Source organism: Nannobrachium achirus (genome assembly GCF_963921795.1).
Source record: "Nannobrachium achirus genome assembly, chromosome: 11".
NCBI classification, from domain to species: domain Eukaryota; kingdom Metazoa; phylum Chordata; class Actinopteri; order Myctophiformes; family Myctophidae; genus Nannobrachium; species Nannobrachium achirus.
Genome location: NC_137820.1, coordinates 16882297 through 16909401, shown reverse-complemented (window position 1 = coordinate 16909401; position 27105 = coordinate 16882297). Strand labels below are relative to the sequence as shown.

At 41.6% G+C, this 27105-nt stretch overlaps 1 protein-coding gene across 1 annotated transcript in view; it reads right to left on the bottom strand.

Moving 5' to 3' along the window:
- slc25a22a (solute carrier family 25 member 22a) overlaps positions 1 to 26745 on the bottom strand; it is a 27334-nt gene extending 589 nt beyond the window's left edge. The window contains exons 1-11 of the mRNA XM_080737376.1: positions 26613 to 26745; positions 16700 to 16912; positions 16040 to 16165; positions 14553 to 14608; positions 13946 to 14036; positions 11895 to 11949; positions 10194 to 10254; positions 9365 to 9509; positions 6972 to 7126; positions 6287 to 6362; positions 1 to 4510 (exon numbers count right to left, since the gene is read on the bottom strand). The exon at positions 1 to 4510 is cut by the window's left edge and continues 589 nt beyond it. Of these exons, the coding sequence (XP_080593502.1) occupies positions 4357 to 4510; positions 6287 to 6362; positions 6972 to 7126; positions 9365 to 9509; positions 10194 to 10254; positions 11895 to 11949; positions 13946 to 14036; positions 14553 to 14608; positions 16040 to 16165; positions 16700 to 16719 (939 nt within the window). The 5' untranslated portion in view covers positions 16720 to 16912; positions 26613 to 26745 and the 3' untranslated portion in view covers positions 1 to 4356. The remainder of the gene's footprint in view (positions 4511 to 6286; positions 6363 to 6971; positions 7127 to 9364; positions 9510 to 10193; positions 10255 to 11894; positions 11950 to 13945; positions 14037 to 14552; positions 14609 to 16039; positions 16166 to 16699; positions 16913 to 26612) is intronic.
- Between the last annotated feature and the right edge of the window lie 360 nt (positions 26746 to 27105).

Genomic DNA, 27105 nt, shown 5'->3' with positions numbered 1-27105 from the left:
TAACTGCAAGGGCATGAGAAAGTGAACACACAGAGGTCAGGAACCCGCTGTCTGTGTTCTGCAGGGCCATCTTCATAGGCACGAATAAAAATACAATACCAAAACAAAAACTTTCAAAGTCACTTTCAATGGAGAGAACCACCAAAATCATATCAGTCTAACAATAAGTACATTAGCATTAGACCGACCCATTGGCTGATTTTTGTGGTGTCTTGTGCCTAATAATCCTTTGTGCTTGCACTTTGATTGTACAATATACACTACACTCTAAGTCATAGTCTACAACATTATTTGGTGTTTACAGTCTTCTTCTTGCCTCCACTAACACTCCCTATTATACATGTTAAGCCTGAGTTACTTAGTTGCGTGGTGTCAGATGTCGCACACTGAAATGATCAGATCTACTAGCTCAAAGCGTGTCACACTGTAAGCCTGTAGATCTGCCATGTTTGGTGCGCAACCAAGTATAAATACAGCTTTAGGGAGAGGCAGATGGCAGAAGAGTGTGACAGACAGGGAAGGAGGTGACAGAGAGAAAGAGTGAGAAACAGAGGTGAGAGAGAGAGACAGAGAGAGAAACAGATAAACACCTTAGCGTCACACTAACTAAATACATACAGAATCAACTACTTCACTAAACCGTCAGAAACACGCACACTCACATACATGACCAAATGCACACGGTCAGTGCAAATTCACAGCTAAGCAAAACAAAATGACTTGTACAACATCATTATTGAACTGAAAATGGAAAAGGAACAAAATCATAGAAACAATTTCAACAGTATAATAGGCATTGTGATCACAACAACAGCATATGAGATGCTAGCTAGCAAATTGGAATGTTGAGGATTTTAAAACAACGACAACATCAAACAATAGTAAAATCATAAAGCTAAGATCACAGGAGAAGGCAGGTCTTTGAAATGTGTTTCTGTGGGTCTGCTGCCCTGGAGGTTGGAGGTTTGCCAGGACATGTCCGTTTGCGTTTACCCCTTTCTGATCTCTGATTTGTCAGATCTATGGCTTATGCTTAATTAATTCTCCATCATACGTCGCATGCCAAAAACAGGAGATCTACAAGCTCACAACACTCGTTTGTGGTGCAACGCAGATTTGTAGATCGTAGGTTTTTCTGGCAAGCGACACCATAATACAACATACATTTTGCTTTTATGAGTTACACTGTAAGTGTAAGACAGCTTGTCAGCAATGTCAAAATAATACTGATGCTCCAACTCCAATCTACTGTCAACAGGTCCATATTATTGCTCACCCAGGGTTAAGCCCATATTTTTCTGTCCACAAATGGAATGGTTTCATTCGTATCATGTCCACAAATAAAGAACGAAATGGACAGAAGGAAGATTGTCCACTCTGCCATGATGATAGGATGACTAACCATAACTATATTACTGTATAATTTATACTTCGAGCGACACTCGTCGAGCGACACTCGACTGTGTCGCTCAACGAACATTTTCAACAGAAAAATGGGTTATGCAACAAAATATAAATAGACTTAATGTGCTTTTGGTCCTTGGCTGAAAAGGCAGGGGGAGCAGGACAAGAGGCAGGTCCATCAGAACCTGGGCGCCAAGGCAACCACCAAACCATCATCAAAGAGCAGAGCATCCACATTGTTGTTCTCCTTTTAAATAGAGTACAGTACAAGAGTCCCAAAACCTTGACCTGCTTGACTGCAATCAAGTTCAAATGATATCTTTGTTGCATTACGATAACACACGCTCCTTCACTTGATAAATCCACGACATTATACAAATCACAACAAATTGATTGATTAAAATCAAATCAAATCAAAGATTAAAAGGGCAGATGGAGGTAGGTGTGCAAATAAGCCATCACTTACAAAACAAATAATAAAAGCTACAACATAAACTTCATATCATCTGCATATGTACAATATAGTAAGGTGGACACTTTTGACACAGAAAAAACATCACATACAAATATATATACTATATATATATAGCTATACTGCCTATTGAAAGGAATATTGATAAATAGAGCTCACTCCCACAAAAATGTGATAACACACTGAAGAGTTGCATATGTAGATATGTGCATTGCATATCTACAGTGCAACAGTAGAATAGAAGAGCTGCTAAAAGACTGTGGGGAGAGCTTAGAAGGAATGTGATTGGATAACACACATCAAAGTCACCTTGATCTCCGGGCGAGATAAACCATTGGTAGGGCTCCGGTGATGTAATGCATGCACGGGATACTCCATAAAAGCTTTTTTTCTCCCAGGAGCTTAAAGCAAACAAAGAACATCTGAAGCAAACAAGCTGAAATGTTTGGTAAAAATCTAAGACCATTCCCAATAATTTAGCACAATGATGAAAATGTTATTTGAGCACATTTGCTCTTGGGGTACTGCTGCTGAATACATGCTGGGCGAAATGTAAAATTAAAATTGTAAAGCGAGTAAACCATAAATAATCAGGACCAAGGAGGGTTGAACTATAATCTAGTCATAATCTTAATTGTTCCACAACTGGTATCATTACTCTGTCCAGTGTCCACAAAATAAAGTCTATAACATAATTTCTCTAAATAATAACCAAATAGCAATAACAGTATCTTCTTTCCATACAATTTAGTGTTCACGGTTTTTAGTTATCCAAAATGTGCCTATCCCTTAAAAGCTGTTCTAATGGGTCTATCATGCACGCGTAAAAGGTACACTGTCGCTGGCTGTGGCCCTGTATTGAGCAGACTCTACATAATTCAATGTACAGAGCTATCCTTGAGGAAAGCAAATTGACACAAATGTCCAACATTTTCCAAAAATGGAATGGAAAACCTTCAAGGTCATGACCCGTTACATCGCGACACATTTTCACATGGCCAGGTATCAAATAGGGCTAAAGTGGTTAACCCATTGTGGTACCATTGACATATCACAGAAAACCAGGGGCCCTATTTTCGTCCATGCCTTACCCCTTATCCCTAAACTTCTTTGGCTTTTTTTTACTGTTTTGAAAAACATTTTTAAATAGTTCAAATAGCTGATCTACAAGCTCACAACGTGTTGATGTAGATTGTCTATTTGAAATATTTTAAAATGTTTTTCAAAATAGTAAAAAAAAATCAAACCTCGGTTCGAAGTGAAGCGGTGAATTTTTATTCTATGTGTACTAGAGCTTTGAAATCAGTGTTCCAGATCTATACATTCTGTGTTCTAGATCTATACTGTCTATGTGCTTTAGTTCTATACGTCTATGAATTCTGAATGAATGAATGATTTTGTCTGGAGGGCCAAATTGTCATGTGAAGCTTGACCAATCCTCAATTCTGCATGCACGGGACATGTATGGGACATGTACGGGACAGACATTCTCACTCTTTGAGAATCTATGGGAATCCTCAAAAAACAGGTACGGGACAGACATTCTCACTCCTTGAGAATATATGGGAATCCTAAAAAAAACAGGTATGGGACAGACAAAGCCACTCCTTGGAATCGGCTTTCACTGCTTCAAAAAAAGCAAAGAAGTTTAGGGATAAGGGATAAGGCATGGATCAAAATATAGCTCCAGGTCTACTACAGTACAGGGCCAAAACCATCAAAGTCAGCTTGGAGTTATGCTGATGAACAACAGGGTTCATTACAACTGCTTACAGGCAGGGATCCCAGGCTGCTCAGGAAAGAACATAAGTAATGTGCTGGCATCACACTCACACATTCCCTGGCTCTTTATCTGAGACAGGAAAGGCATACATGTTTTTTCTTCTTCTTCTCTAATTCATGCTCTGCTAAGTGGTTAAGAAATAAGGTCTGGGGCGATTCATTAAAAAGCATGCTTGGTGAATAGCCTAGCTGATCTAAGATTCTTGAGATAGATATGTGCAGTAATTTAAACTAATCATTGTTATAAATGTTACACAGATCATATTCATTGTCGACTTTATAAAAAGAAAATAGGTACAATAGAGCTCGCTGAATTGCAGCAACCCAGGGCAGTTAGATCTATGTTGCACTTCAACAATCCTGCCCGACAATGCAAGAAAATGTTGAAGTCACAAAGCAATATCTTTTGAAAACAAGATAATTGTGGCTTAAATTCCAGAAGACTACCTGTGCTTGCCCACTGGAATCTTTGTGCACCACCATAGGCAGCTTGGCAAAATGAAGACTCCCTCTAAAACTCTGCTAAATTCATTCAACATTCAACATAACTTAAAAATGTGAAATGATAATGCTTGGTCATGCTTTGACCCAAATGTGATAAAAACCGTTTCACAATGAGATGAGTCCGAACCCACTCGGTGTATTGTGTGATGGGAGGGAAAGGCTGAAAGGAGGGGTGGTGAGGGGGGAGGGGCTTCTTAGTGGTCCTTTTTGGGCAAGAAGCCGAGGATGTATTCCCCCACACCCAGGAAGTACACCACCTGGGCGATGCCGAAGAGAGGTGCTATGACCAGGGCTCTGCAGTACGCCCCCTTCAGGAAGGCTGTCGGACCCTCGTTGCGCATGATCTTTCTACAGGAAGACACGATTTCAGAGAAGAAACGGATTAACAGTCAAGTATTTCTGATGTGCCAGTTTAGTTACGTTAAATACTTTAGGGCGGTTGGGATGTACCACACAGGTATCGCTTAAGTCTCATGCAGCCTCAGATCTTTGGGCAGGTCCATGTTAGCTGCTCTGAAGGCTTAACAAAAAAGCTATTAAAGCTAGGGTAGGGGCGACTGGGTGACTCAGTAAAGTTCCTGCCCATCACTGTGGAGACTGAGGTTCAGTGCATCCGGCTTGGACAGACAGTGACACTCCAACGACAGCACTAAAGAAAATAGAAAAGTGCGCTCCTCTGAGCACAGATCTCCACCAGGCCGTGATTGAATGTTGCATTCATGACATGCCAATGTCACTAAAGACTAAGCTTCTGACCTCCCAAAACAAACTGATTCGACTACTTCCCTGCCTGCCCATGGCCATGACCCAGCCATTTCCAACTCATTTTGCTAGTCTGGGATGGCTCAGGGTAGAAGACAGGGTTAATCCATTTAAAATGGGATTGGTTTTCAAGATAGTCAAAGGGGCTCTGCTGCCCTCACCCCTAATAACCTCCTACCTGACTAACTACCTCACCAAAGTGAGTGACACCCACAGCCACAACACTAGAGGGCCACCTACGTATAGAACAAACTGTCTTTCTACTGCACTGCTGCCACCAAAGAATGGAATGTCCCTTAGAAATGTGGATCAATGGCTTCCTTTAAATCAGGAAAATCCAACTTTCAGGCCAAAGGAGGAGGTAAACTCACTTCAGCCCAAAGAAAGGTGTTGGCATTCACTGCCTAAAGTTCTTTTTTTTCTCACTTCTTTTTATTCTGTACATATACTTTAGTCGTAGTGTTTTATCCACCTGTTTCCGCGAGAATTTACTGTAGCATTATCTGTGGGACACTTCCGGTTAACAGCAGACATACAAGCTCACGTTGCGTCGCAGATGCAACCATTGTGAGCTTGTAGATCATTCTTGGCTGCGACGCCGGAAACTGCCGTACACCTTGTGCGCAATGCGCAACGGGACGTGGGAAAGTTGTGGATATTTGTTGATGATATTGTATTTTGGTGTTTTTAATGCTACAGTGTGTTGATTAATTGAATACATAACACCACAACGGAGTCCGCAGGACATTTTTGTGTTATCCTTTTAGCTCAATGTCATCGCCCAAAACCTCTTATTTTCAGCATAATTGTTCAACAGCTCTACATGCTCTACAGGTTATATTAGTTTTGGTGCAATCTTTAGAGAGCATTGCCCTAAGGCCTTCTCGCCCTTAGGGCGGCTTACTGGTTAGTTAGTTCCACTACCTAGTCCCAGTACATCCCAAAAGTCAGAAAGACAGGAACATTGTAAATGGCTAGACTGGGGATGGGGGGATGCTTATCCTATAGCCTGAAGGGATGATTGCTCCATGATTATATACAAAAGAATAAGCTATAACATATTTGAAAAACATTTAAGAATTGGCCTGCTGTCAGAATGCACAAGAATTTTGACATTGATCGTCCTAGTAGTATGCAAGATAATGCTCACACACACGCACATACACGTACATACACACACACGCGCGCACGCACGCACCCACGCACGCACGCACGCACGCACGCACGCACGCACGCACGCACACACACACACACACACACACACGCGCGCGCGCAGGGCCTAATGCACGATCTCCTGGTGGTAATTAGAAAGGACATCATTATGATTCTATCATCAGTATAAGCAGGACATAATGAGGTTACCTGATGCAGTCTGCCACTCCATTATATGTGTCTTCTGTGCTCCCTCGGTTCAGGGACTGCAGTCTAGTCTTTATCACTGCAACACAAAGTGATTCAGGTTAACACATAGGCGTCGGCTATCACAATCAGCCAGGTCCACGGCAGATTTGCCACGTCCGCTTATTATAAGCGACTTTGGGATTGCTCTTCTGTAAAGTTACTTCTTGGTAGTTTGCGGGTTGAGTTTTTTTTTAGGCTTGTTTCTAAAGTGAAGTTGCTTATTTGGGCTTACTTCCTAATACTGTTTAAACCAGGAGTCTTCATCGTTTTCAGGCCAGGGACCCCCAAACTGATGGGGAGATGGAGCCCCTGTTGAAGACCCCTGGTTTAAACCATTGGTTCTCAAACATTTTCACGTCAAGGACTCACAAATTAAATATGTAATTGTCTGCGTATCCCCATCTGAAAACATTTTGTGCCAGGGACACCCGCACCAGATTTGTGTTGTTAAAATGTGTAAAGAATATTTCAAATGTTCACCTTTTTCACAAGATAAAAAAGAAAGAAAGTTTAGCAGAGCTTCGACGCGTTGTGAACTTGTAGATCGGCTATTTTCAAATAGTAGGTTTTAAAGTGCTCCAAAGCGCTCGTAAAGTGTGCTGCTTTTGGGCTTGTTTTCATAGATTTCTCTCGCAAAATGTCTCACCATCTATAGGGTTGACAGCCACAGCAGCCGTGCTCCCGGCCATACATCCGGACACAAATGACACGTAAAACGGCGCGGGTCCATCCGCGCCTCGTTTACCCAGGTGATTCAGATTGGCAAAGAGGGGAAAGTAGATCATGGAAAAAGGAACGTCCCTGTGAAGGAAGCAGAGAAAGCAAAGATGAATGTAAAACCAAAGGTCACGGTGACCACCTCTAAAGTGGAGAAGGAAGATTCGATAGATACAAGATACAGTACCTTGTTGTCACCTTTGAATATTTGCATAACCTTCACACCAAATACATTAAGACTGCACACACACACAAACATAATGCACAGAAAATATGCATACACGGATACATGCACGCACGCACGCACACACACACACACACCGGTCTTTTGCCGGAAAATATATTTCTGGACATCTAGGTCATTCTCAGACATCGTTGCTTTCAGTTATAATTATAAACACAGCAGTTTATAATTATTATCATCACGAATCAGCTACAAATTGTCTGTACCATGGCTCTCTGCATCATTAACAACTACCAAAACACTACTACCATCATCAATCATTGTCAACAGTGCTGCTAACTAGCTTAATGAGTGAAGGGTTTTTCTATGTATTTTTTATATATTTCTAAATGGTTTTTTTTTTCTCTCATGCTTTCTTTTATCCGTTGTTATCCTCCTGTCCAATATTTAATATTTTCTTTTAACCTATTCGGTGGTGCACATTGAATTGCACTTGATGTATGAAATGTGCTATATTAGCTTTATACTTTACTTTGCCAAAGTTTGCTCTGTACTCATTCAGTCTACGTCACAACCCTGAGCACTCATTCTCCAAATTAAAATGAGTTAATGACTATCCGAGGAGCACAATGCGGCAAGAGAGTCAGACTGGATTGACCATGTTGAACATTGGACATAGGGCACATTGAGGATGGCTTTGTGGAGCTCCACGTACCTTTGATGAGTAGGCTACTTGATGAACTGAGCCAATCTTTCACTTAATTTACAGTAAAGGTAAAGTAAATACATCCTTTGGACATGACGCTAGCATGTCGCAGGGACTTAACCCCAATACATATACTGTATACGTAAATTGATACACGTAGTGTCCATGGATACAATATTTTGACATTTTGTTCCGTTCCATTTAAATGTATTGTTCTTTTTCTTTTTATTACATTTATTAAAAATGTATGTGCAAATAAACTAAACTAAAAAAATCTAAACTGAAACTAGAAAGATGCAATTGGAAATTGAAAGTGTGTTTGCCGTGACACGAATTTCGCAAATGAATTTCGTCTTCCATTTGAATTCTCCCCATTCAAGTCAATTGGGAAAATGTATTCACTAATAAATTAATGGCCATATATAGAGATCTCTGCGTCAGTCTTTGTCCCTTTTATGCCCATATGGAGATCCCTGGTGTCATCAATATTAAGCCCATATCTTGGAAAGCCCATACATGGACATATACTGTGTCAGTCTCATGTGGTCTATGATGTCAGACATCTATGATGTCAGCCATCTCCATATTTGGGAAAGGTTTAATTTTTAATGAAAGTAAATGGAGAAAATTAATTCACGAATAATGCATATAAGTTAAAGGTGATACACCATGCATTTAAAAAGTATTTATGTCATATTGTTTATGTCCCAAAAACGTTTTTCAAAAGGTTTGAGGCTAAATTACCACTCAAATTACCACACAAAAAAATATATATATATTTTTTCAAAAAACAAAAAATAAACTTTTTTTTTTTTTTTTTTTTGTGATGACGTCACAATCGGCAGATGACGTCACAATCGGCAGCAAATCTGGACAGCCTGTTTTGAGAACCCGTGGGATACTTTTAACCTTCGCCTTCTCAAAACCAGAGAAAGACACAACGGTCAGAAATGGGACTTTGTGAGGATAGAAGGTGCTAGTGGGACCCCAAAAAAAGGTTTTAAAATAGCAAAAGTGAAATTTCATGGTGTATTACCTTTAAACTATATATAGCGTATCTCTTAGCAAAATAGCACGCATGCGTGTACCGATGAAGCCGGTCTATTTGACATATGGCCCAAGTGCCACCAAAAATGTGTGAGCAGTAGCGGGGCAAAATAAAGTCTATACTTAGGAGACGATGGAAGATGGATTAAAGTCGGACAAGTACTATAATGTGGTTGCCCTGCAGGGGTAACCACACTAACCAAACCAAACATGATAGGACCCTTGCACACGGCATCTTCACCTCAAATGTGATCTATGATTAATGTACTGTACATACTTGGCTATTTTTCATTGCCTTCTACTCACAGAATCTACACATGAAGAGAAAGTTGCATACTGTGGACTTGTTGTACTGTTGAATATGTCAAGAGTGTATATAATGTACCTGAGTATTGTGGCTCCCAAGCCTTTATATAAGCCAGCGATGCCCTTTTCCCTCAGCAGCTGTCGGGTGATCTGCATGGCGGTGGGGCCTTTGCTCTCCACAGTGCCCGCCACCACTGTCTCTGGCATCAGCTTTCTCTGAGCCGCTGAGGAACACGGGGAGAACAATATGACTATCAGTACATAAACGCAGTGGAACAAACACAAGACACCCATTAAGACCTGAGGCCAGCACAAGACCAGCGCAAACCTTTTAAAGTCAAGGACCCCTAGAGTTATATGTATTTGACTGCGGACCCCCATCTCAAAATATATATTTTTTTCCAGTGACCGAGAAAGAAAGATTTGAGTTACATACTGTGTGTTCGCTTTCAAAAATATATATTCAAAGATTTGCGGAAATCTTCAAGGTTTTTGAATAGCCCAAGTAAATAACGATTAAAGTGGTTAAAATCTAAAGTGACACAGTTGCGTTCCAGGTCTCAATGTGTAATCTACACAAAGTGAGAGGCGGCTGGAGCATAATGGAAATTTGCTAGAAAGAAAAAGTGGATATTTGTTTGTTGGATAAATGTATTAAGAGGTGGGTAAACTTTAGCCTGGCTTGGCTAGACTATATACTAATGCAGCTAACTAACTGCAGTATACACCTTGCTTTAACATGGGTGGATTGTTTAGCTGTGCTAGGATAGGTAAAATTAGACTGCCCGAGTTCAGGCTGGGCACAGAGCTATTGCAATCACTGACGTGACCACATGAGGTCACCATTCCTCCATTGTAACACATGGCCACGTCATTGTTTCAAGTTCCACTGACTGCTGGTCTCTTACCAAGTCGCCCAGCATCTTGGAGCTGAATTTTCAACATCTCCATAGGAGTTGTGACAACAACCTGTGAGAGGAAACAATGAACTTGTTCATTAGAAAATCTTTTAGCATACAAATGTAATTTGACCAACACAGGAAAAGTCATAAGCATAAATGAGTTGCAGAATAGTTCGTAACGGCTCTGAAAGTTTGAGCGTAAGGCTGAAGCAGTGTCCAGTGTGAAATTGAACCCACTGACGCCCATTATCTTAAATTTACGCGATTGTGTTCCTCTGTAATCCACACACTGGTAGCTAGTTAACTGGATTAACAGTGAGATGCCCGCATTGTTAGTGATAATCTTAATCTGAGGCCTGCTACACTTAATCTAATCACATTCTCTGTGCCTGAAGCCTTTGGACTCATTGGCAACAAGCATTGCACAATGAGTCATTCACACCACATGGCCATCGAGTCTTATCTGATCAATCGAGTCTGTCAATCTACATGGCTGCTAATAGTATAATAGTATTAACAGTTGAAAATCAGTCTGTAATTTCTTCAGGAGTGCATAATAATTAAGCCACGATAAAATCTAAATTAGGAAAAACTGTAAAATGTGAGCATTTGAACATATTAGTATTATTTCCTGATAACATATCGTCCATATGTCCTTGTTGGGACATAGTGTGGGACTTACTGTACTTCAGGAAATGGAAACAATAACCTGTGTTCCAATGGATCCAATGTAATTATTACAAGCTCTTGTTAATACTTTTCATTGGTGAAATATTTATAAAACCCATAGACAGCCTTAACCACTTTCAACCTGACGTATACCCCCCCAAGTGTCAAAACTTTCCAGAATTTTTCAAAAGTAGTGAAAATATAAGATATGTATATACAAGCCCATATCGCGTCACACAGCGACATGTCATGAGCTTGTATTTTCACTGCTTTTCTGTGACACAGTCATACAATGAAGAATAAAATAGGGAATTAATTTATGAAAACCCAATAGACGAGTGGTTAGGGCACATACAGAACCACATGGATTCTAGTGCTTGACAGTGAGTGTAGGGTTCAACTCCCGGTCCAGCGAACCATTTGCTCCAAGCCACTCACCTAACTGTCTCGCCCACCCTTCCTGTCTCTCCACGCTGACCCATCGTAATAAAGCAGAAATGCTCCAAAATAATCTTAAAGATGGGGTGCCATGATTTTTTCCCCCCCTAAAACATGATCATCAGGTATTATGATTATACTAGGAGGAAGACTTTTTCCCAAAAAGTGTACAGAAAGTGTTAAAATTATGTTTTTATGTGACCCAGCTGAAGTTAGCCACACCCACAGTGTATGGTAAAGGGGGGAGGAGTTGATTTTATGATGTCATTAAGTGTTTTTCAGTTGGGCCTTTTGACTCGCTTTCAGCTTTCAGGAAGTAACCAAAATACACAGGGAATTCAAATTCGCACATTATAACCACACCCGGTGGTCTATTAGAGTAATGTTAACTCCATAGACACATACATAACAGAAAAAGTACAAAACTATGGCACCACCTCTTTAAAAAATGAAATACAAAACTATGGAAATACAAGGTTTCTGCCCGACAGCAATGATATACATTGTGTGTGCACGTGTTTGTGCACATTGCATCTAGACGTGAGTCTTGGTGTTTGGCAGCAAAGCTAGGTTAGAGAAAATAAGGATGACTCAACTCACCTGGCATGCACCTGCCCCGCACCCAGCCATCATCTCCTTGACCAACGTGAGCTTCCTGTGAAAGACAGGAAGAGCAGGGAGAGGAGGGGCAGGTCAGTGGGTGCTGGGAAAAGGGTGTCGCACCAAATTCTGTGCCCTGGGTACAAGGATTCACTGCAGGCCCCCATGAATGTTCTTCATAGTGGGAGGAGGGGGTTTAACCCATTTAGACTGGGAACGCATTATTTTGTGCTTTAACTATTGAGAAATAGCAGATATACAAGCTCACAGTGAGTTTGTAGATCTGCTGTTTTTGAAAAATCTTGAACATTTGTGCAAGTCTTTGAATATTTCTTTTTTTTTTTAAAACCTGTTTCTATGTCAGTGGTGCTCAAACCTTTTCATGTGAAGGACCCCCAAAATGATATGTATTTGGCCACGGACCCCCATCTCAAAATATTTAGTTCCAGGGACCCCCCAGAAGCAAAATTTGAGTCACAAATGTTGCTTAAAAAATACATATATTCAATGATTTGCACACATTTTCACAACTTTTCAAGAATAGCAGATCTACAAGCTCGCAGCGCGGCACTTGGTGCCGCACTGTGAGCTTGTATATCTGCTATTTTTCAATAGCTAAAGTATAAAATAATTAAGGCCCCTCAACCTTGGGCCCTAGTAACCCAGTCCCACTTTTCCCTCCCCTTGTGACGCCCCTGGTTGCTGTGAAACACAGGCTGCTTCACGGATCCTGCAGCAGGCGATACGACTATCACGCTTTTGTCTCCTGTTTCAGCACCCGTCAGGCAGAGGGATGGATTAATAATTCACAAGTGAAGTGCTGGGGGGAAACGATTCAATCATTCATCAAAAAACCCCATCATTGTTTGTCACCATAGAGACAGAGACGGATGCCTGTGAAACACTCAGCTTTACCCATATACAGTAGAAGCGTGCAAGTCATTTCCACTGCGCTAAGCTCAAAACCCTGTGTACATAAAACCGGAGGGAGAGAGTTGTCGTTTTGAATCATGTGATAACCTAGAGTATTCCGTCCACATCGGCTTGCTAACTCAGGCGGGGTGTGCATGTCAACGTAGGAGGCCTTCGGCTACTCAGTGCTGGCCCCGACTCACCTGATGGCTTGCTCAGGCGTGTCTCACAAGCCTCAGGGCCTCACTGTCGGAAAGCCTCTGCCTTGTTGTGAAAAGTGATATGAAGAGTCATGCAATTGTTGTAAAACATTGCACATACACAAGATGCTGGACCAAAAGGAGCGCTCTGGAGGGGCTTTTGAGCTTAACCCAGTGGAATCATGCCATGCGCACAGGGGAGGGTGCAGAACAGAACAGGACAGTAGCTGCTCTGCCTTCAGCAACAGCATAACGTTTATTGACATTTGACATGTGATACTGATGTGTGCTCATTTTTCTTTGAGAGCATTGATTTGGGATAGGCTAACCACTAACAATGGCACGTGGGGCTGCAAATAGAAGCAACTGTAGTATTTTTCCACAGAGCAAACGTAGAATAACGTAGAATAAAATGGAATAGCCTGTGTAATTTCTTCCAAGGGGGAAATTAAGTATTTTCAGCCCAACCCAGCTGATTCTCTGCCCACAAGAAGCGTGTGAACAATTAGGGGTTAAGAGTCTGTCTCAGGGACACACACTGCTGGCCTGGCCTGGAATTGAACCAGGGTCAACCAGTAGGCTGGCTCCCTAACCATTCAGCTATGCCGCCCCTAGTGGTCGGGATGTGGTGACAGAGTAGTGGTAGGATTAAGTCAAACCTGGGTTGATAATCACTCAGTGGCCCTGCATGTGCATAATAGAATCTTTAGTGTTAATGTATCAATTTTTTAACTCTAGTTAGGAGTGTGAAAAATTACATTTATACACTCTCAGCACTGAATTTTATTTGACGACATAAACACGATGTTACTATGTGTGTGTGTGTGTGTGTGTGTGTGTGTGTGCGTGTGTGTGTGTGTGTGTGTGTGTGTGTGTGTGTGTGTGTGTGTGTGTGTGAGTGTGCACGTGCGTGTGTGCCAACATCATTCTGTGTCTTACCCATCCTTCGTGAGGTGTGCCCTGAAGAAGTCATTTGCAGCCAGCTTGATGGCTTTCTCTGGAGTGACCAGCGTGAGGTTCACCGCCGCTCCTGGAGGGAAGGTGGGAGCGAGGCACAGACAGGGAGGGGAGGCGAGTTACAAAGAGAGGGAGAGAGAGATGAGAGCGCAACAGCGTAACAGAGTGAGACAGAAAGGAAGCAAGAGAGAAAAGAACCACATGGAGGAAGAGAAAGAGACATTGACAGTTAGAATGTAATAGAGATGGAGAGAGACAGGCAGAGAGAGAGAGTATGAGAATATAGCAGTCTAGACACTCCCATACACCAGTCAGAGGGCTCTGTCCTAGATATCTGTGGAACTGTGTGCGTGTGTGCGCGCGAGTGTGTGCGTGTGTTGAAGGTGAAACATTGCTGTTACTAAACAGCTTTGCTTCACTCAATGTTTAGCTGTGCTCAGCAGCTCTCTCAGTGACCTTGCCATCTTATGTTTGCCTTTAGAAGGTACTTGATGATTTAGGATAGTCAGTGTGAATCCTTCCTATGTGGAAATACAAACATGTGTCGTGCACACATTCACACGCCAGCATTGTCCCGGTGATGCCCTACCTCGGTACATCCCGAAGTATCCCTCCGAACGGATGGTCTTGATAAGGCAGTCGGACCTGTGATGCAAAAACACAGCAAACATTACAATGTTTTGCGAGATTACACAATTCTTGTCAAAGTGGTCTGTGTTTACACATAAATCGTATGATACATCAGGTCTGTAGTCCAGTAATGAGACGATTCCACTTAAAGGGCCGTTTATAGTTGTTTTCTTTTTTTCTCCTCACTACTGCCCCTATGGTTGACAACGGTGGCCCTGAGTATTTCTTGCTACGGACAAATCTTGTACGTTCAGTTGGGAGGTGTACATAAAGGTATGTGTACGGACCGTAATCATACGGACAATTACGGACAGGGAGAAAGAACGGATATGAAACGGACCAAACGGAAGAAATCTATCTCCCCCTCCATTTCTAGTGTAGACCTGCGGACCTTATGTATTACTATGCATGGTACTTAAGAGTAAGACCATGTTCATAATGGGCCTCATTCACAAAGCTCTTCATAAATTTCTACTATATTTGTGTGTAGTTTTGAAACTAAGTAAAGACCTATAGTGTGTTAAAAGCCTTGATTTATGCGGCTCACAGGCGTATCAGATGATGAATTCCACCTGTTCCTAAATCAAACGTGTGACGCGTTCATGTATGCATCACTTGCACTGTTCCATGCCCCATTTAACAGTTAAGCAACCAGAATATCCAACCTGAAACTAACTTCACCTATGGTAAGAACTCAGAAGTACAGGTTCAAGGAAAGAACAGATCAGCGATTCACATTGCAACGCCTTGACAGCTTGTAGATCTGGTTTATTTGGCAAGCGTCCCTCGCACAATAATGGACCAGCTGCAGCTGAATGTCTAAATGAGAATAAGAAAGTCTACAAAGTTTGAAGTCACAGGCTAATAAATAAATAGGCAAATAAAACATGATATTACATAAGTCTATTCTATTCTGAACAACACCTTTGCTGAGGTAAAGAAGATAAAACCCACAACAATGATGCTAGAATCTAGGACACACTGGAATGCCGCTATCTGATGTATTATGGATCGGAGAGCTTTAACTATTGGTCACTGATGGGGAAATCCGTCTTTTGGATTAACATGTCATTATCCTATTTGCTGTCCTACATCGGGATTGGGAATGGAGTGGACATAGCTAGATTTCATCCAAACTGCATCTCCATCAAATGGTTAGAAAACTATGATCAGCTCTATATGTGTCAAGTGTCAACTGAAAAATAAAGTTTGAATTTGCATCATGCATGCATCCTTACATCAAAAAACGTTTTTGTTTTGACAAATGTTCTGCACATAAACACTGTTGTAATTGATTTTGCATGAATAATAAAGGCATTTTAATAACAGCCACGAAAGGAATTCTGCCTCATACATATTTTACAGTTGTATATACCCTTTAGTACAAAATCTGTGCATACTTCTTCTCACGCTCCCCAAAGTGTAAAAGCACACTGTGATACGTACATGCTAGTGTAAAGGCGAGATCCATTTTGTTGGTTTTGCAAGCGGGTTTTGGCCAGGTCAATGGGAAACACACAGGTCACTCCAACAATTCCAGCGATCCCCCCATTGATCAGTTTGGCAGGAAGACTGTGAGGAGGGCATGAATGGAAGAAAGACAACGTTATTTTTGCCCCAACACAATATTCCTACTGTCCTGTTTAAGATTATCATCTAGGTATTTCTGCTTCATGAAAGAGCACAGTTGTGGAGAGAGACCAGAGAGACACAAGGACATTCAACACCAGTAATCTAGACTTGCGGATGCAAGTGGATCTTGCCACGAGTACATCCCATAGTTACATAGATCAAATTGTAACTCAATGGTTTTCAAAGTTTCAAAGGCCCAACTGTGTTCATAAATAGCCGATCTACAAGCTCACAACTTGTTGCAGATCAAAATAGGGACGACAGGTTAATGTGGTGAAAATAAATACATTCAGGTATAGATTTTGCTTACAGGGAAATGAATTCGCACAATATACTGATATCATACATTTAAACAATACATAACTTTTTGTGTAATATTGCAATAACAATGTTTGGTTGTCACCAAATCCCAAGGCACACCCGGACTTGTCTTACGGCACACCAGTGGAACCACTGTTCTAATTACTAACTCACCTGATCTTCTTGTCAGCCATTTATCTTAGGCCTCTGCCAATGGTCAATGTGTCAATCAGTCCGTCTGTCTTGTGGTCGGTCAATCGGTTGTTGCCGCACAGTTTAAGGGGTCAGTTACACTGTTGAATGTGGCTCTCTGGGTATGATGGAATAATGCGGTCTGATGGTCTTGTTGTCCTCTCCCTGCACCGATAGCCAGGTAAGAATGGATTTCTGTAAAGTGATACGAGAGAGAGAGACGGGTGACATTAGAAGCCCTTACAAAGAAGCCATTCACAGAAATGTCTCAGCTTCTCACGTGGACTTTCAAAATCAGGCCATTGCACCAGTGCATGCATACAGAATTACGCTTCATGAGATCATGTTTTACAGTACCACAATATGTATCATCATATCAAAAGAGTATTCATACAAGTTTAGGCAGTGCCAGTTCTAGGATTCAGGTGGCCCTATGCACCTGTACACGCGCGTGCATCCGTCAGTGGGGGGCCACCTAAAATAATCTGCAGCGACAGATCACAATTTTCTTTTTGGAGGCATATTGAATTGCTCATGAATCAAGGCAGCCAGGCCTAGAATGAAGTTGGGGATTATGGGGAAGGAGGAAAGGGGAGGGCATATTAGAATAATAACGCTAGTTTTGGGGTAGGGGATATATGACATATAATGTAACAATATGTAAAAAAAAAAAACGTCTTCCTGTGATGTGGCCCCCGCTTTGGTTGTGACCGCTTATATTGCTTATGCCAGGAACCGGCCCTGAGTTTAGGGACAACTACTGTACAGCGAACTCACATTTCACTGACTCTTTGTCCCTCACTCACTTCATTCATTCTTTGTGGTCTAATGGGAGTGCCGGGTTTGAAATGGAGACAGAGGTGATATGAGGGGAACTTTCCCAGGATTTGTTCCAATAGCGAGCCAGTGTGGACGCATTATGTGGACACATTACTTAGTGACAGGCTGACAGTCATCCCAAAATGTAGCTATTGCAATCACTGCAGGAATACTGTACTGTTTAATATTTTGTCACCACCCAAATGTCTGTGCTGGCTGCACATTCTGTGTGTGTCCTTCCATTGTTATCAATCAAGATTCAAGATCTGAATGGGTGAAATTGCGTGTGTAAAATGCTCATTTTGAAAATGATTAAATCAAATATTATGCAGCTGAGACATAATATTCCCTATCCCCTACACAATGCCTTGGATGGATTTAAAAAGGCCTTGAGCTTCTCATTTCCTCCATCACTCTCCCACCCCTTCTATCCACCAATCACAATCACCCTCTGCACTGGAGCCCGCCTCCTCCTCCCCTCTCTCTTCCTCCTCCTCAGTCACGACTCTCAAAGCACAGCGTTCCGTTCCTGCTCTTTGCTGACTCTCTCTGCGGCAAGCGCACGTACGCTCACACACAGGCGAACGCATCTCGCAGAACTATGACCCACTTCCTAAATAAACCCCGATTCTGGTCCTCCAGGGAATGCTCACAGCATGGATGTGTGTGTACTGATTAGATAACTACAGTATCATAGTGAGAGCAGCTGTACCAGCGTGTTTGGTATGGATGCTTGGTGGGTTGGATGGTGAGAGGGGGTAAGAGAAGGTCACTGCTTTTCTCTGCTCACTGAGAGGCTGGGTATCCTCTTCAAACACAGCCCCCCTTCTAGATTCCATATAGCTCTTATCCCGCTGTCCATCCCTCTTATCCAGTATATATCGATTTTCACACTCTCCCTCGTAACAGTATGACCTTGACAAAAGGCTTTTTGCTTTGTTTCCTGTTTTCCTGCCTCTCACTTCCTCCATAAATATGCAAAGCATGCAAGTAATTTCCCCCATGGTCAGACTCTGCTTTCACAGATTATTTGCTTTAAGCTACTACTTACACTACAGTACAGCAGGGGAGAGGAGGAATCAGTGTATAGCTTGTGATTGGACCAATGATGAATCAGCCATCAAGTGTGAAAGGGGTTAAAGTGTCATGTCAGCCTTTCCCAAGGCTTAACCGGGGCACTTGAGCCCGTCTGTGCTATGGTTGATCTACTGCAGCTGTAGCAACTCTGCGTGTGTCTCTCTGCCCATGACATGTTGTCTGGTCAGGACAATCAGTCCATCTGGAAACAACTGCCATCAGCAGGGGTCTTCCAACGTTTTCAGGCCAAGGACCCCTTAGTTGAGAAAGAGATGAAGCAGGGACCCCCACAACCTTTTCATAGATTCCATATAGTTTCATTGTTTGACAGCACAATCATCATGGTATTTTGGATTCACGTCAATTTGTGTTTTCAGATACGTATTTAACCACTTGAACCGCCAATACTTAACTTGACCTTTCACTCTGTACTTAGTCTGCTCTTTTTCCACTCTACGCCAAACGTCTTTGCCGAAAATAGCCGATCTACAAGCTCACGAGGCGCTGTGAGCTTGTAGATCTGCTATTTTCGGCTAAAGTTCTCAGGATATGGACACTAGGGTTCAAGTGGTTAATATAAAAAAGGTGACAAAGGTTTCTATCACACAAAGATTTGGAGGACCCCCTGTAGTAACTCTGAGGACCCCCTAGGAAGACCCTTGGCCTACAGTGAGGAGCGAGTACAGCAACAGAGACATCACTCAGCTTCCGGATCTGCCCGAAATCCTTTCTTTTTCAAATTACAACAAGCAAGGGAACTAGACTGGAATTTTCATTTCACCCATCCCATAAGTGGATCACTGCTGAACACTGTCTGTATTATTTTCAAAGCAGAGTAATTCCTAGCATATTTCCGACTCACCCAAAAACAGAAAGGAAGCTCTCATACTAGGCCCAAATATAAACACGCCAAAAGTGGCTTCATAATGCATAGCTTCTTTGTTGAATACCAAAATGACTAACTCTCTCTCTCACACACACACACACACACACACACACACACACACACACACACACACACACACACACACACACACACACACACACACACACACACACACACACACACACACACACACACACACATTTTGTGTTTGTACCTCTAAAATGCAGATAAGCACTGATGAGTAAACAATAGCCAAAGTGAATGAACAACGTGTCTCCAGTGCAGAACCTTGAACTCAAGATACACCATAACCCCAGTCTATCACTCCAAAAACTCCACACATGCACACTTGTGCACATTCAACCTTAAAAGAGGCTGATAACCAGCTGAATTGTTGCCAGATGGTCTACAAAACAACAGGGACAGATAACAGTATGTGTCTGAGCCCGACCCTAGTTCATCATTACACCCAGAACAGTGAGGTGATGAATACACAGGCCCAGCCGTTCTTTATGGCAGGGGTCTTCAACGTTTTCAGGCCAAGGACCCCTTAGCTGAGAGAGAGATGAAGCAGGGACCCCCCACAACCTGTTTATAGATTTCATATAGTTTCATCGTTTGACAGCACAATCATCAATATATTTTGGTTTTGTCAATTTGTGTTTTCACATATTTAACCACTTGAACCGTCAATACTTAATAAACTTGACCTTTCACTCTGTACTTAGTCTGCTCTTTTTCCCCTCTACACCAAAGCTCTTTGCCAAAAATAGCCGATCTACAAGCTCACAAAGCGCGAGGCGTTGTGAGCTTGTAGATCTGCTATTTTTGGCGAAAGTTTTCAGAATATGGACGCTAGTGTTCAAGTGGTTCATATAAGAAAGGGGGGAAAAACTAGTTCCTATCACACAAAGATTTGGAGGACCCCCTGTAGTAACTCTGAGGACCCCCTAGGGGTCCCGGACCCCCTGTTGAAGACCCCTGCTCTATGGAATTATAAAAGGTTTATCATTCTATAGATCAGGGGTAGGTAACCTTAGGCACGGGTGCCAACATTGGCACAGGGGATGGTGATCACTGGCACACTGGCAGAAGTGTGTGAGAGAGAGGATTTATATTTTTAAATCAAATATTGTTTTAAACGTGGTCAATTAAATAAAGTCAGCTAATTACCTCCTGCACATAATTCTACATTGATGAAAATCTGAACTTGACTGGGGAGTTCGGGGGAGTCTAATGATTGTTATAACAATGTCATGGCAATCAAAATATGTCCAAATGTTTGATGGGGTGTCATTAAAATTCATGTTGACATGGCCCACTGACTATCTAGAAAATAAAAACATGGCACTTCATTTCTAAAAGGTTGCTGACCCCTGCTATAGATGTTAGTTTAGGGAACACAAGCAGAACTTTTAGAGTAATGGGGATTTGGGGGATTTTAGTCATTCTTTTTTAAGAGTGGCCTAGTACACAGTTGGGCTTCCCACAAACATATTCTACAGTTTTTTTCTTTCTTAGCTGCAACCAAGCAGCCAGTATAAGACTGGCCTGTTGATCCAAAAACATTCAAGTGGTGTCAGAAATGGATATCTCCTGATTGTCTGATGGGGCATGCAAGTGCAACACATACTGTTTACATAGATTTAAAATATATGTTGTTTTACCAATTTCTATTTTATTTTAAGTCATAATGTATGTACACATTGTAAGTCACACATAGTATGTCTAGGGAAGCCTATAGCAGGCTGTGGTTAATCACAAATGACAAAGTTCATATGCCACACCCTCAGATATCCTCAATCTACTCTTTGAAGACTTTTTAATGATTACTGATGATCTCGAGATAAGAAACTCCTGGGTAATCTTCATACCTTTTCAAGTTTGAAATATTGGACAATGTCCAAGGTTTAATGGTCAATTTAGTCAGGGACACTCAGATAAGAATAGATTTAACCATTTATTGCATAAATGGAATAGAGTTAAACTTGGTGTTAAAGGGCTCCGCGTTCAGAGATGTTCCCTGAATTTTATTCAGGCAGCTTGCTATGCAAAATCAGGGAACTTTAAGCAAAATAGTAATACAACTTGAATCAACAGACGTAAATCACAAGTATTTGAGCCTATGCCAGACTCTGATCAAGGTGGAGGTGGAGGAGGCAGCTAAGCAGCAGCGGATCCGAAGCTTCGGATCTAAAACACAAGCAGAGCTATAGTGAATGCAAGCTGTATTTAAAGGAGCCTCCCTTACTGAGCGAGAGCTCTGATTGGATTAGACAGAGTGATGAGTGAGGGATATGAAAGGAGCTGACTGACAGCTGATTACAGCTGGGCGGGCGAGACTCACGTGTCCTGAAGAGGGAAAATATTCAGAACGGGTACACATTATTGTGTATCATTATGTTATGCTTTAACTATTGAAAAATAGCAGATATACAAGCTCACAGCGCGGCACCGAGTGCCGTGCTGCGAGCTTGTAGATCTGCTATTTTTGAAAAATCGTGAAAATTAGAATTTTGACCCAATTCTATAAGTGTCTTTTGAATCCTTCTAAGATTTTTTGAAAAACCTATGTTTCTATGTCAGCAATCTGGCCAGCCATCGTCAAAGAAAAGGTCCTTTTCACTTAACTGGAGCTCAGTTAGTCTGTTCTTGAGAGACTACTATGTCAGTGGTTCTCAAACCTTTTCATGTGAAGGCCACGGACCCCCATCTCAAAATATTTAGTTCCAGGGACCACCCAGAAGCAAAGTTTGAGTTACAAACGTTCGCTTTGAAAATAGATATATTCAAAGATTGGCACACATTTTCACGACTTTTTCAAAAATATCAGATCTACAAGCTCACAAGCTGTGAGCTTGTATATCTGCTATTTTTCACTGGTTAAAGCATTCAATAATTCTAGGCCTAAATGGGTTTTTAAGCACTGAAGTATATACATAGCCTACAGGTAGACTTATACAGCATCAAACATCATATAAATGTGTTTATTTTTCTAATTATCCTTAAAACATTCAGATCCTCCTGGATAACATTACACAAATGATTATCTTAACAAGGTACAATTTGTGCCAATTAGCCTATGTTTTGAAAACAGTGAAAGGGGAGTAAGTAACCAAAACTGTTGTAACCAAAACACTTATCTTAAATCTTACATTGTTGTAGTAGTGTTATGGTCCTGTTAACATGTGCACACACACACAGCACACCTTTTTTTGTCTGTAGTTTCTGTTTGATTAGGCACAGCGGGATGCTTTCAAAGAGCGAGCTCCATTAACCACTGTGTTGATAAATTATCTAATATACCAGAGGTGTAGCCAGTTCAGTAAGCATAAGCACATGCAGAGAGCCACAGACCTCGTCGCAGTGTGTAGCTAGACATCTCTCTCCCATCTCTCAGTCTTCTGTCTAATAAAGAGGCAACTAACAGTATATTTTAATCAGCTCCAAAAACACCAATCACATATTGGAGGCTTCCAAGCATAGCTGTAATCCACTGCTGCTGTCATTACTGATGCGAAGCCAGTAGTGCTGTCACGATTATTACATTTTACATGACGAAAGGTTTTCACTCAAATAAACGCAATTAACGATTTAATTGTGCATTTGTCGTTGACAATTACATTTCTGTTTGGCTTTTAGGCTTTGAAATTGCACATGGTATATATGACACATAACCTAAATATACAAAGAAATTACTGACATTTATACTTAAAAAAGAACATTGATAGTGGAAATAGCCGATCTACAAGCTCACAACGCGTTGCATCGCGACGCGTTGTGAGCTTGTAGATCTGCTATTTCCACTACTTTTTTAAAAGTGTTTGAAACAATATGATCATTTCTCAAAATGGAAACGATTATGACGATTATGCAAAATAATTGCGATTACCTCAAATAATTGCGATTAGACGATTATGTAATAATTGTGACAGCCCTAGAAGCCAGACATTGCTAGTTTGCTCATCCATGACCTGGTCTGACCCATGTCTGTGTGACAGCCGCAGAGAATATTAACAAAGATTTTAAAAGCCTTGACCTGTTTGGAAATCTGGGCTATTTGTTATGCAAAAACAGGAGGGCATTCAAATGATATTCTTCTCATGCAAATACAATGAGGCAAACGTTGCCAATGGCATTGTCCAAAAAAGTTGTCATTCTAGTCACAAAAGTTTGACAATCTGTGGCGGCAGAGATGAAGCGGTTTGTAACAGGATACTATGGTAGTCAGCAGCTCACGTGACTGTGATTCTTGACAATGCAGCAACAAATGAGAATCACATGGTTCCTTCCTCATGAGGTGACTGTCCAGGAAGCACATCCTGCTTCAATTAGTTACAATTTACGCTACATATCATGAATTGGAACTGGGAGTAGGATTGAGAGGACTGTCTTTGAGGTCCATGGATTGTACGTGTTAAGCTTCATTTATACTCCATTAAGCAACGTTGTCGTTTGAAGAAATTATCCGTTATTTTCGGCAAGCAATGCTGTTGTACTACAGAGTATGAATTAGGCTTTATTGCTTTCAATATTTGGCTTCATTTAAAACAGACAGATAGATTTTTTTAATGTTTCAAATATTTTTACTTGAAGTTGGCAACCAGCGGTTGCCATTTATATACTGTACAGTATTAAAATAGCTGTTGAATTAAGCAGCTACTTCCAGCATGCAACTGTACAATAGTATGAGAATAATACAGCTGTTCCGTTGTGCCCTATATTGCATAAACGTTTGGTTTTAAGTTCCCAATCCACAACATTATGTGTATTCTTTCCATTTCTCTTGTCAAACGACAAGGTTAAAGGCAGCTATGACGCACATTTAGTTGGTTTGAAACCAACAAATCCAAACAAGGGGTGGATTTGTGGTCACAGATAAATCTCATCACCATGTCCTCCTCCCACAACCATAGGGATTAAAATACATTGGAATCGCTGTTACTGTCTGTCTGCCTGCATGTGTATGGCCCAGACACCGGCATGCCTTTATTACTGTTTTTTAAGCTAATATTGCAGCCATTAAGGTTACAAGTTATGCATAAACATAGTCTGCATAAATGAGTAACGTCAGTCTAGCAAGGGCCTACTTTTTCATAGGAAAAAACTAAGTTCAGCTTTTCTGTGCATAGATGATAATAGCAGTAATAGCTCCAGCAGTAACTAGAGCTTGTAGTAACTGGTCAAGGTTCACACACACACACACACACACACACACACACGCGCGCGCGCACGCACACACACACACACACACACACACACACACACACACACACACACACACACACACACACACACACACACACACACACACACACACACACACACACACACACACACACACACACACACACACACACACACACACACACACACAAGCCTATCTATGCCTTCTTAGCTTTCTTGTCTCAATAAAACATGGGGAACAGACTGAGTTTCTTTTTCTTTAATCAAAGACAAACGCAGCCCCCAAGCATTCCAAGCAAGTAAGGGAGGGCCAGAATGTCCAGATGATTCCAAATACAATACCATACAATGGTGTCACACCCTGCTGCAGATCTACATGTTCCATTGCAAGCTTGTAGATCTGCAATTTCAATAAATAAGGCATAAACAGCTTGAAAACAGCTTGACATGTTTATAATATAGTTTGCTCTCTCTGACGTAAACTTGGGATAATTAATTATAGACCAAAGTAGACCCTGGATATGCACACAACTATGTATTAAATGGATAATAACTCTTCAAGTGCACCAAACCCAACATACATCCTTTCCACCTGGAATTGGAAGCAGAGGATGCCATTGCCACCCCCTCATTAATTATGTAGGCTATTGGCTGTGCCATGGCCTGATAAGCATAAACCTGTACATGAATACATTGATGTGACTGTGAGTGTGTTCTTCTTGTGTGGGTGGGTCCCTTTGACATAGCATTCAGGCTCAACCAGGGGTGAATCGCACCAGATTCTGGGCCCTGGGTACAAGGATTCACTGCGGGCACCCCATGAATGTTCTTCATAACTCATAACTATTGAAAAAATAGCAGATATACAAGCTCACAGAGAAAAATCGTGAAAATTTGGCAAGTCTTTGGATATTTCAAATCCTTCTAGTTTTTTTTTTAAACCTATGTTTCTATGTCAGTGGTGCTCAAACTTTTTCATGTTAAGGTCTCCAAAAATGATAGGTCTCTATGTATTTTGGCCCAAATATTTGGTTACATGCAGGGACCCCCCAGAAGCAAAATTTGAGTTACAAATGTATATGCCTACAAATTGAGTTAAGGCCCCTCCACCTTGTGCCCTAGTAACTCAGTTCCACTCCCCCCCCCCCCCCCCCCGCCCCCCTTGTGACCCCCACGAGCTCAACCCTTCCTCGTAGTAGCAATTATAAACCCCGGGGTGGCTCGAATTTGATCCCGTCGTACGACGGTGTCGCTCGCCAAAAAGAAATCATTGATGGGAGACTACATTACGTGGACGCCGGATCATGGACGCCCTCCCCTCGTAAACACTACCCGCCTTTCTACGTCTGGAAGATGAAACGGGTCCCGCAGTTAATCTTAATCCGAAATAGAAAACAACTGCTTATAACAAGTTAACAGCTTGGTCTCAAACCCCGCAAACATGATCCATGCCATCCCACCTGAGTCAGCATGCTATCGTTCGTTATTGTACTAAAAGTCTAACAGGACAAGTTAATAAAGCACAATGTATAACCAACCTTAACTAATCATTTCTGAAACTCACTGTCATAAAGCGTGCCATAGGCTATTCACATCCTCGCCCCATCCCATAAAAGATAACGGACTCTATTACCAAGATGCTATCGATAGTAAATCGAGTCTTCATAACGGAAATGATTTGATCCTCGCACCGGAGCCCACAAATAAAAACATATGCCATTTCAAATAACCCCATTTAAGTGCACTTTCACGGTTATTGTCAAAACAACATATAATTCCACAAATCCACATACATTTCAGTGAGATCAGATAATACGGAGTCAAGGAGAGGATGGATACCTTTCAGCAGCAGAAGCCGTTATTCTAATTTCTAACAGACACGAGCCGAAATCAGAATGAAGCCTATTTAACCGTTTGTGTACATACCGTATAGCGCCGTGTCCTTTAACCCTGTGTGGAATAATTTACGTATATAATTAAAGTACGGTTTCTCGCCCTATGCTTTTCACTGACAGCCAGTTGCTAACCTACAGTACTACCTACCGGTGTTACTACTAGCATTTGTAGAGAGCAGAGGGTGGGAGGAGGGAGGGAGGGAGGGGGAGTAGCTGCCTTGTAGTGATGGAGCTCTATCCCATAGCGCGGCGGGACTACATCTCGTTGTGATTGGGTAGTTGGTCGGCTGCCAACCAATGACACAAGGAAGGATTCACAATCACAGACCATACAGTTCAAACTACTGTAATCTGCTGTGTGGGAAGAAAACACAATTTCGGGGCTGATGTTATAGGTTGAATCGCAATCGTGTGCTACCAATAATGGATATGAAATATATATGACGTTGGTTGGTAGAATAAACGCACCTTAGGCCCTTAGCAACCTGGTTGCTATGGTAAATTGGTCGCTGCAACCAATTGAC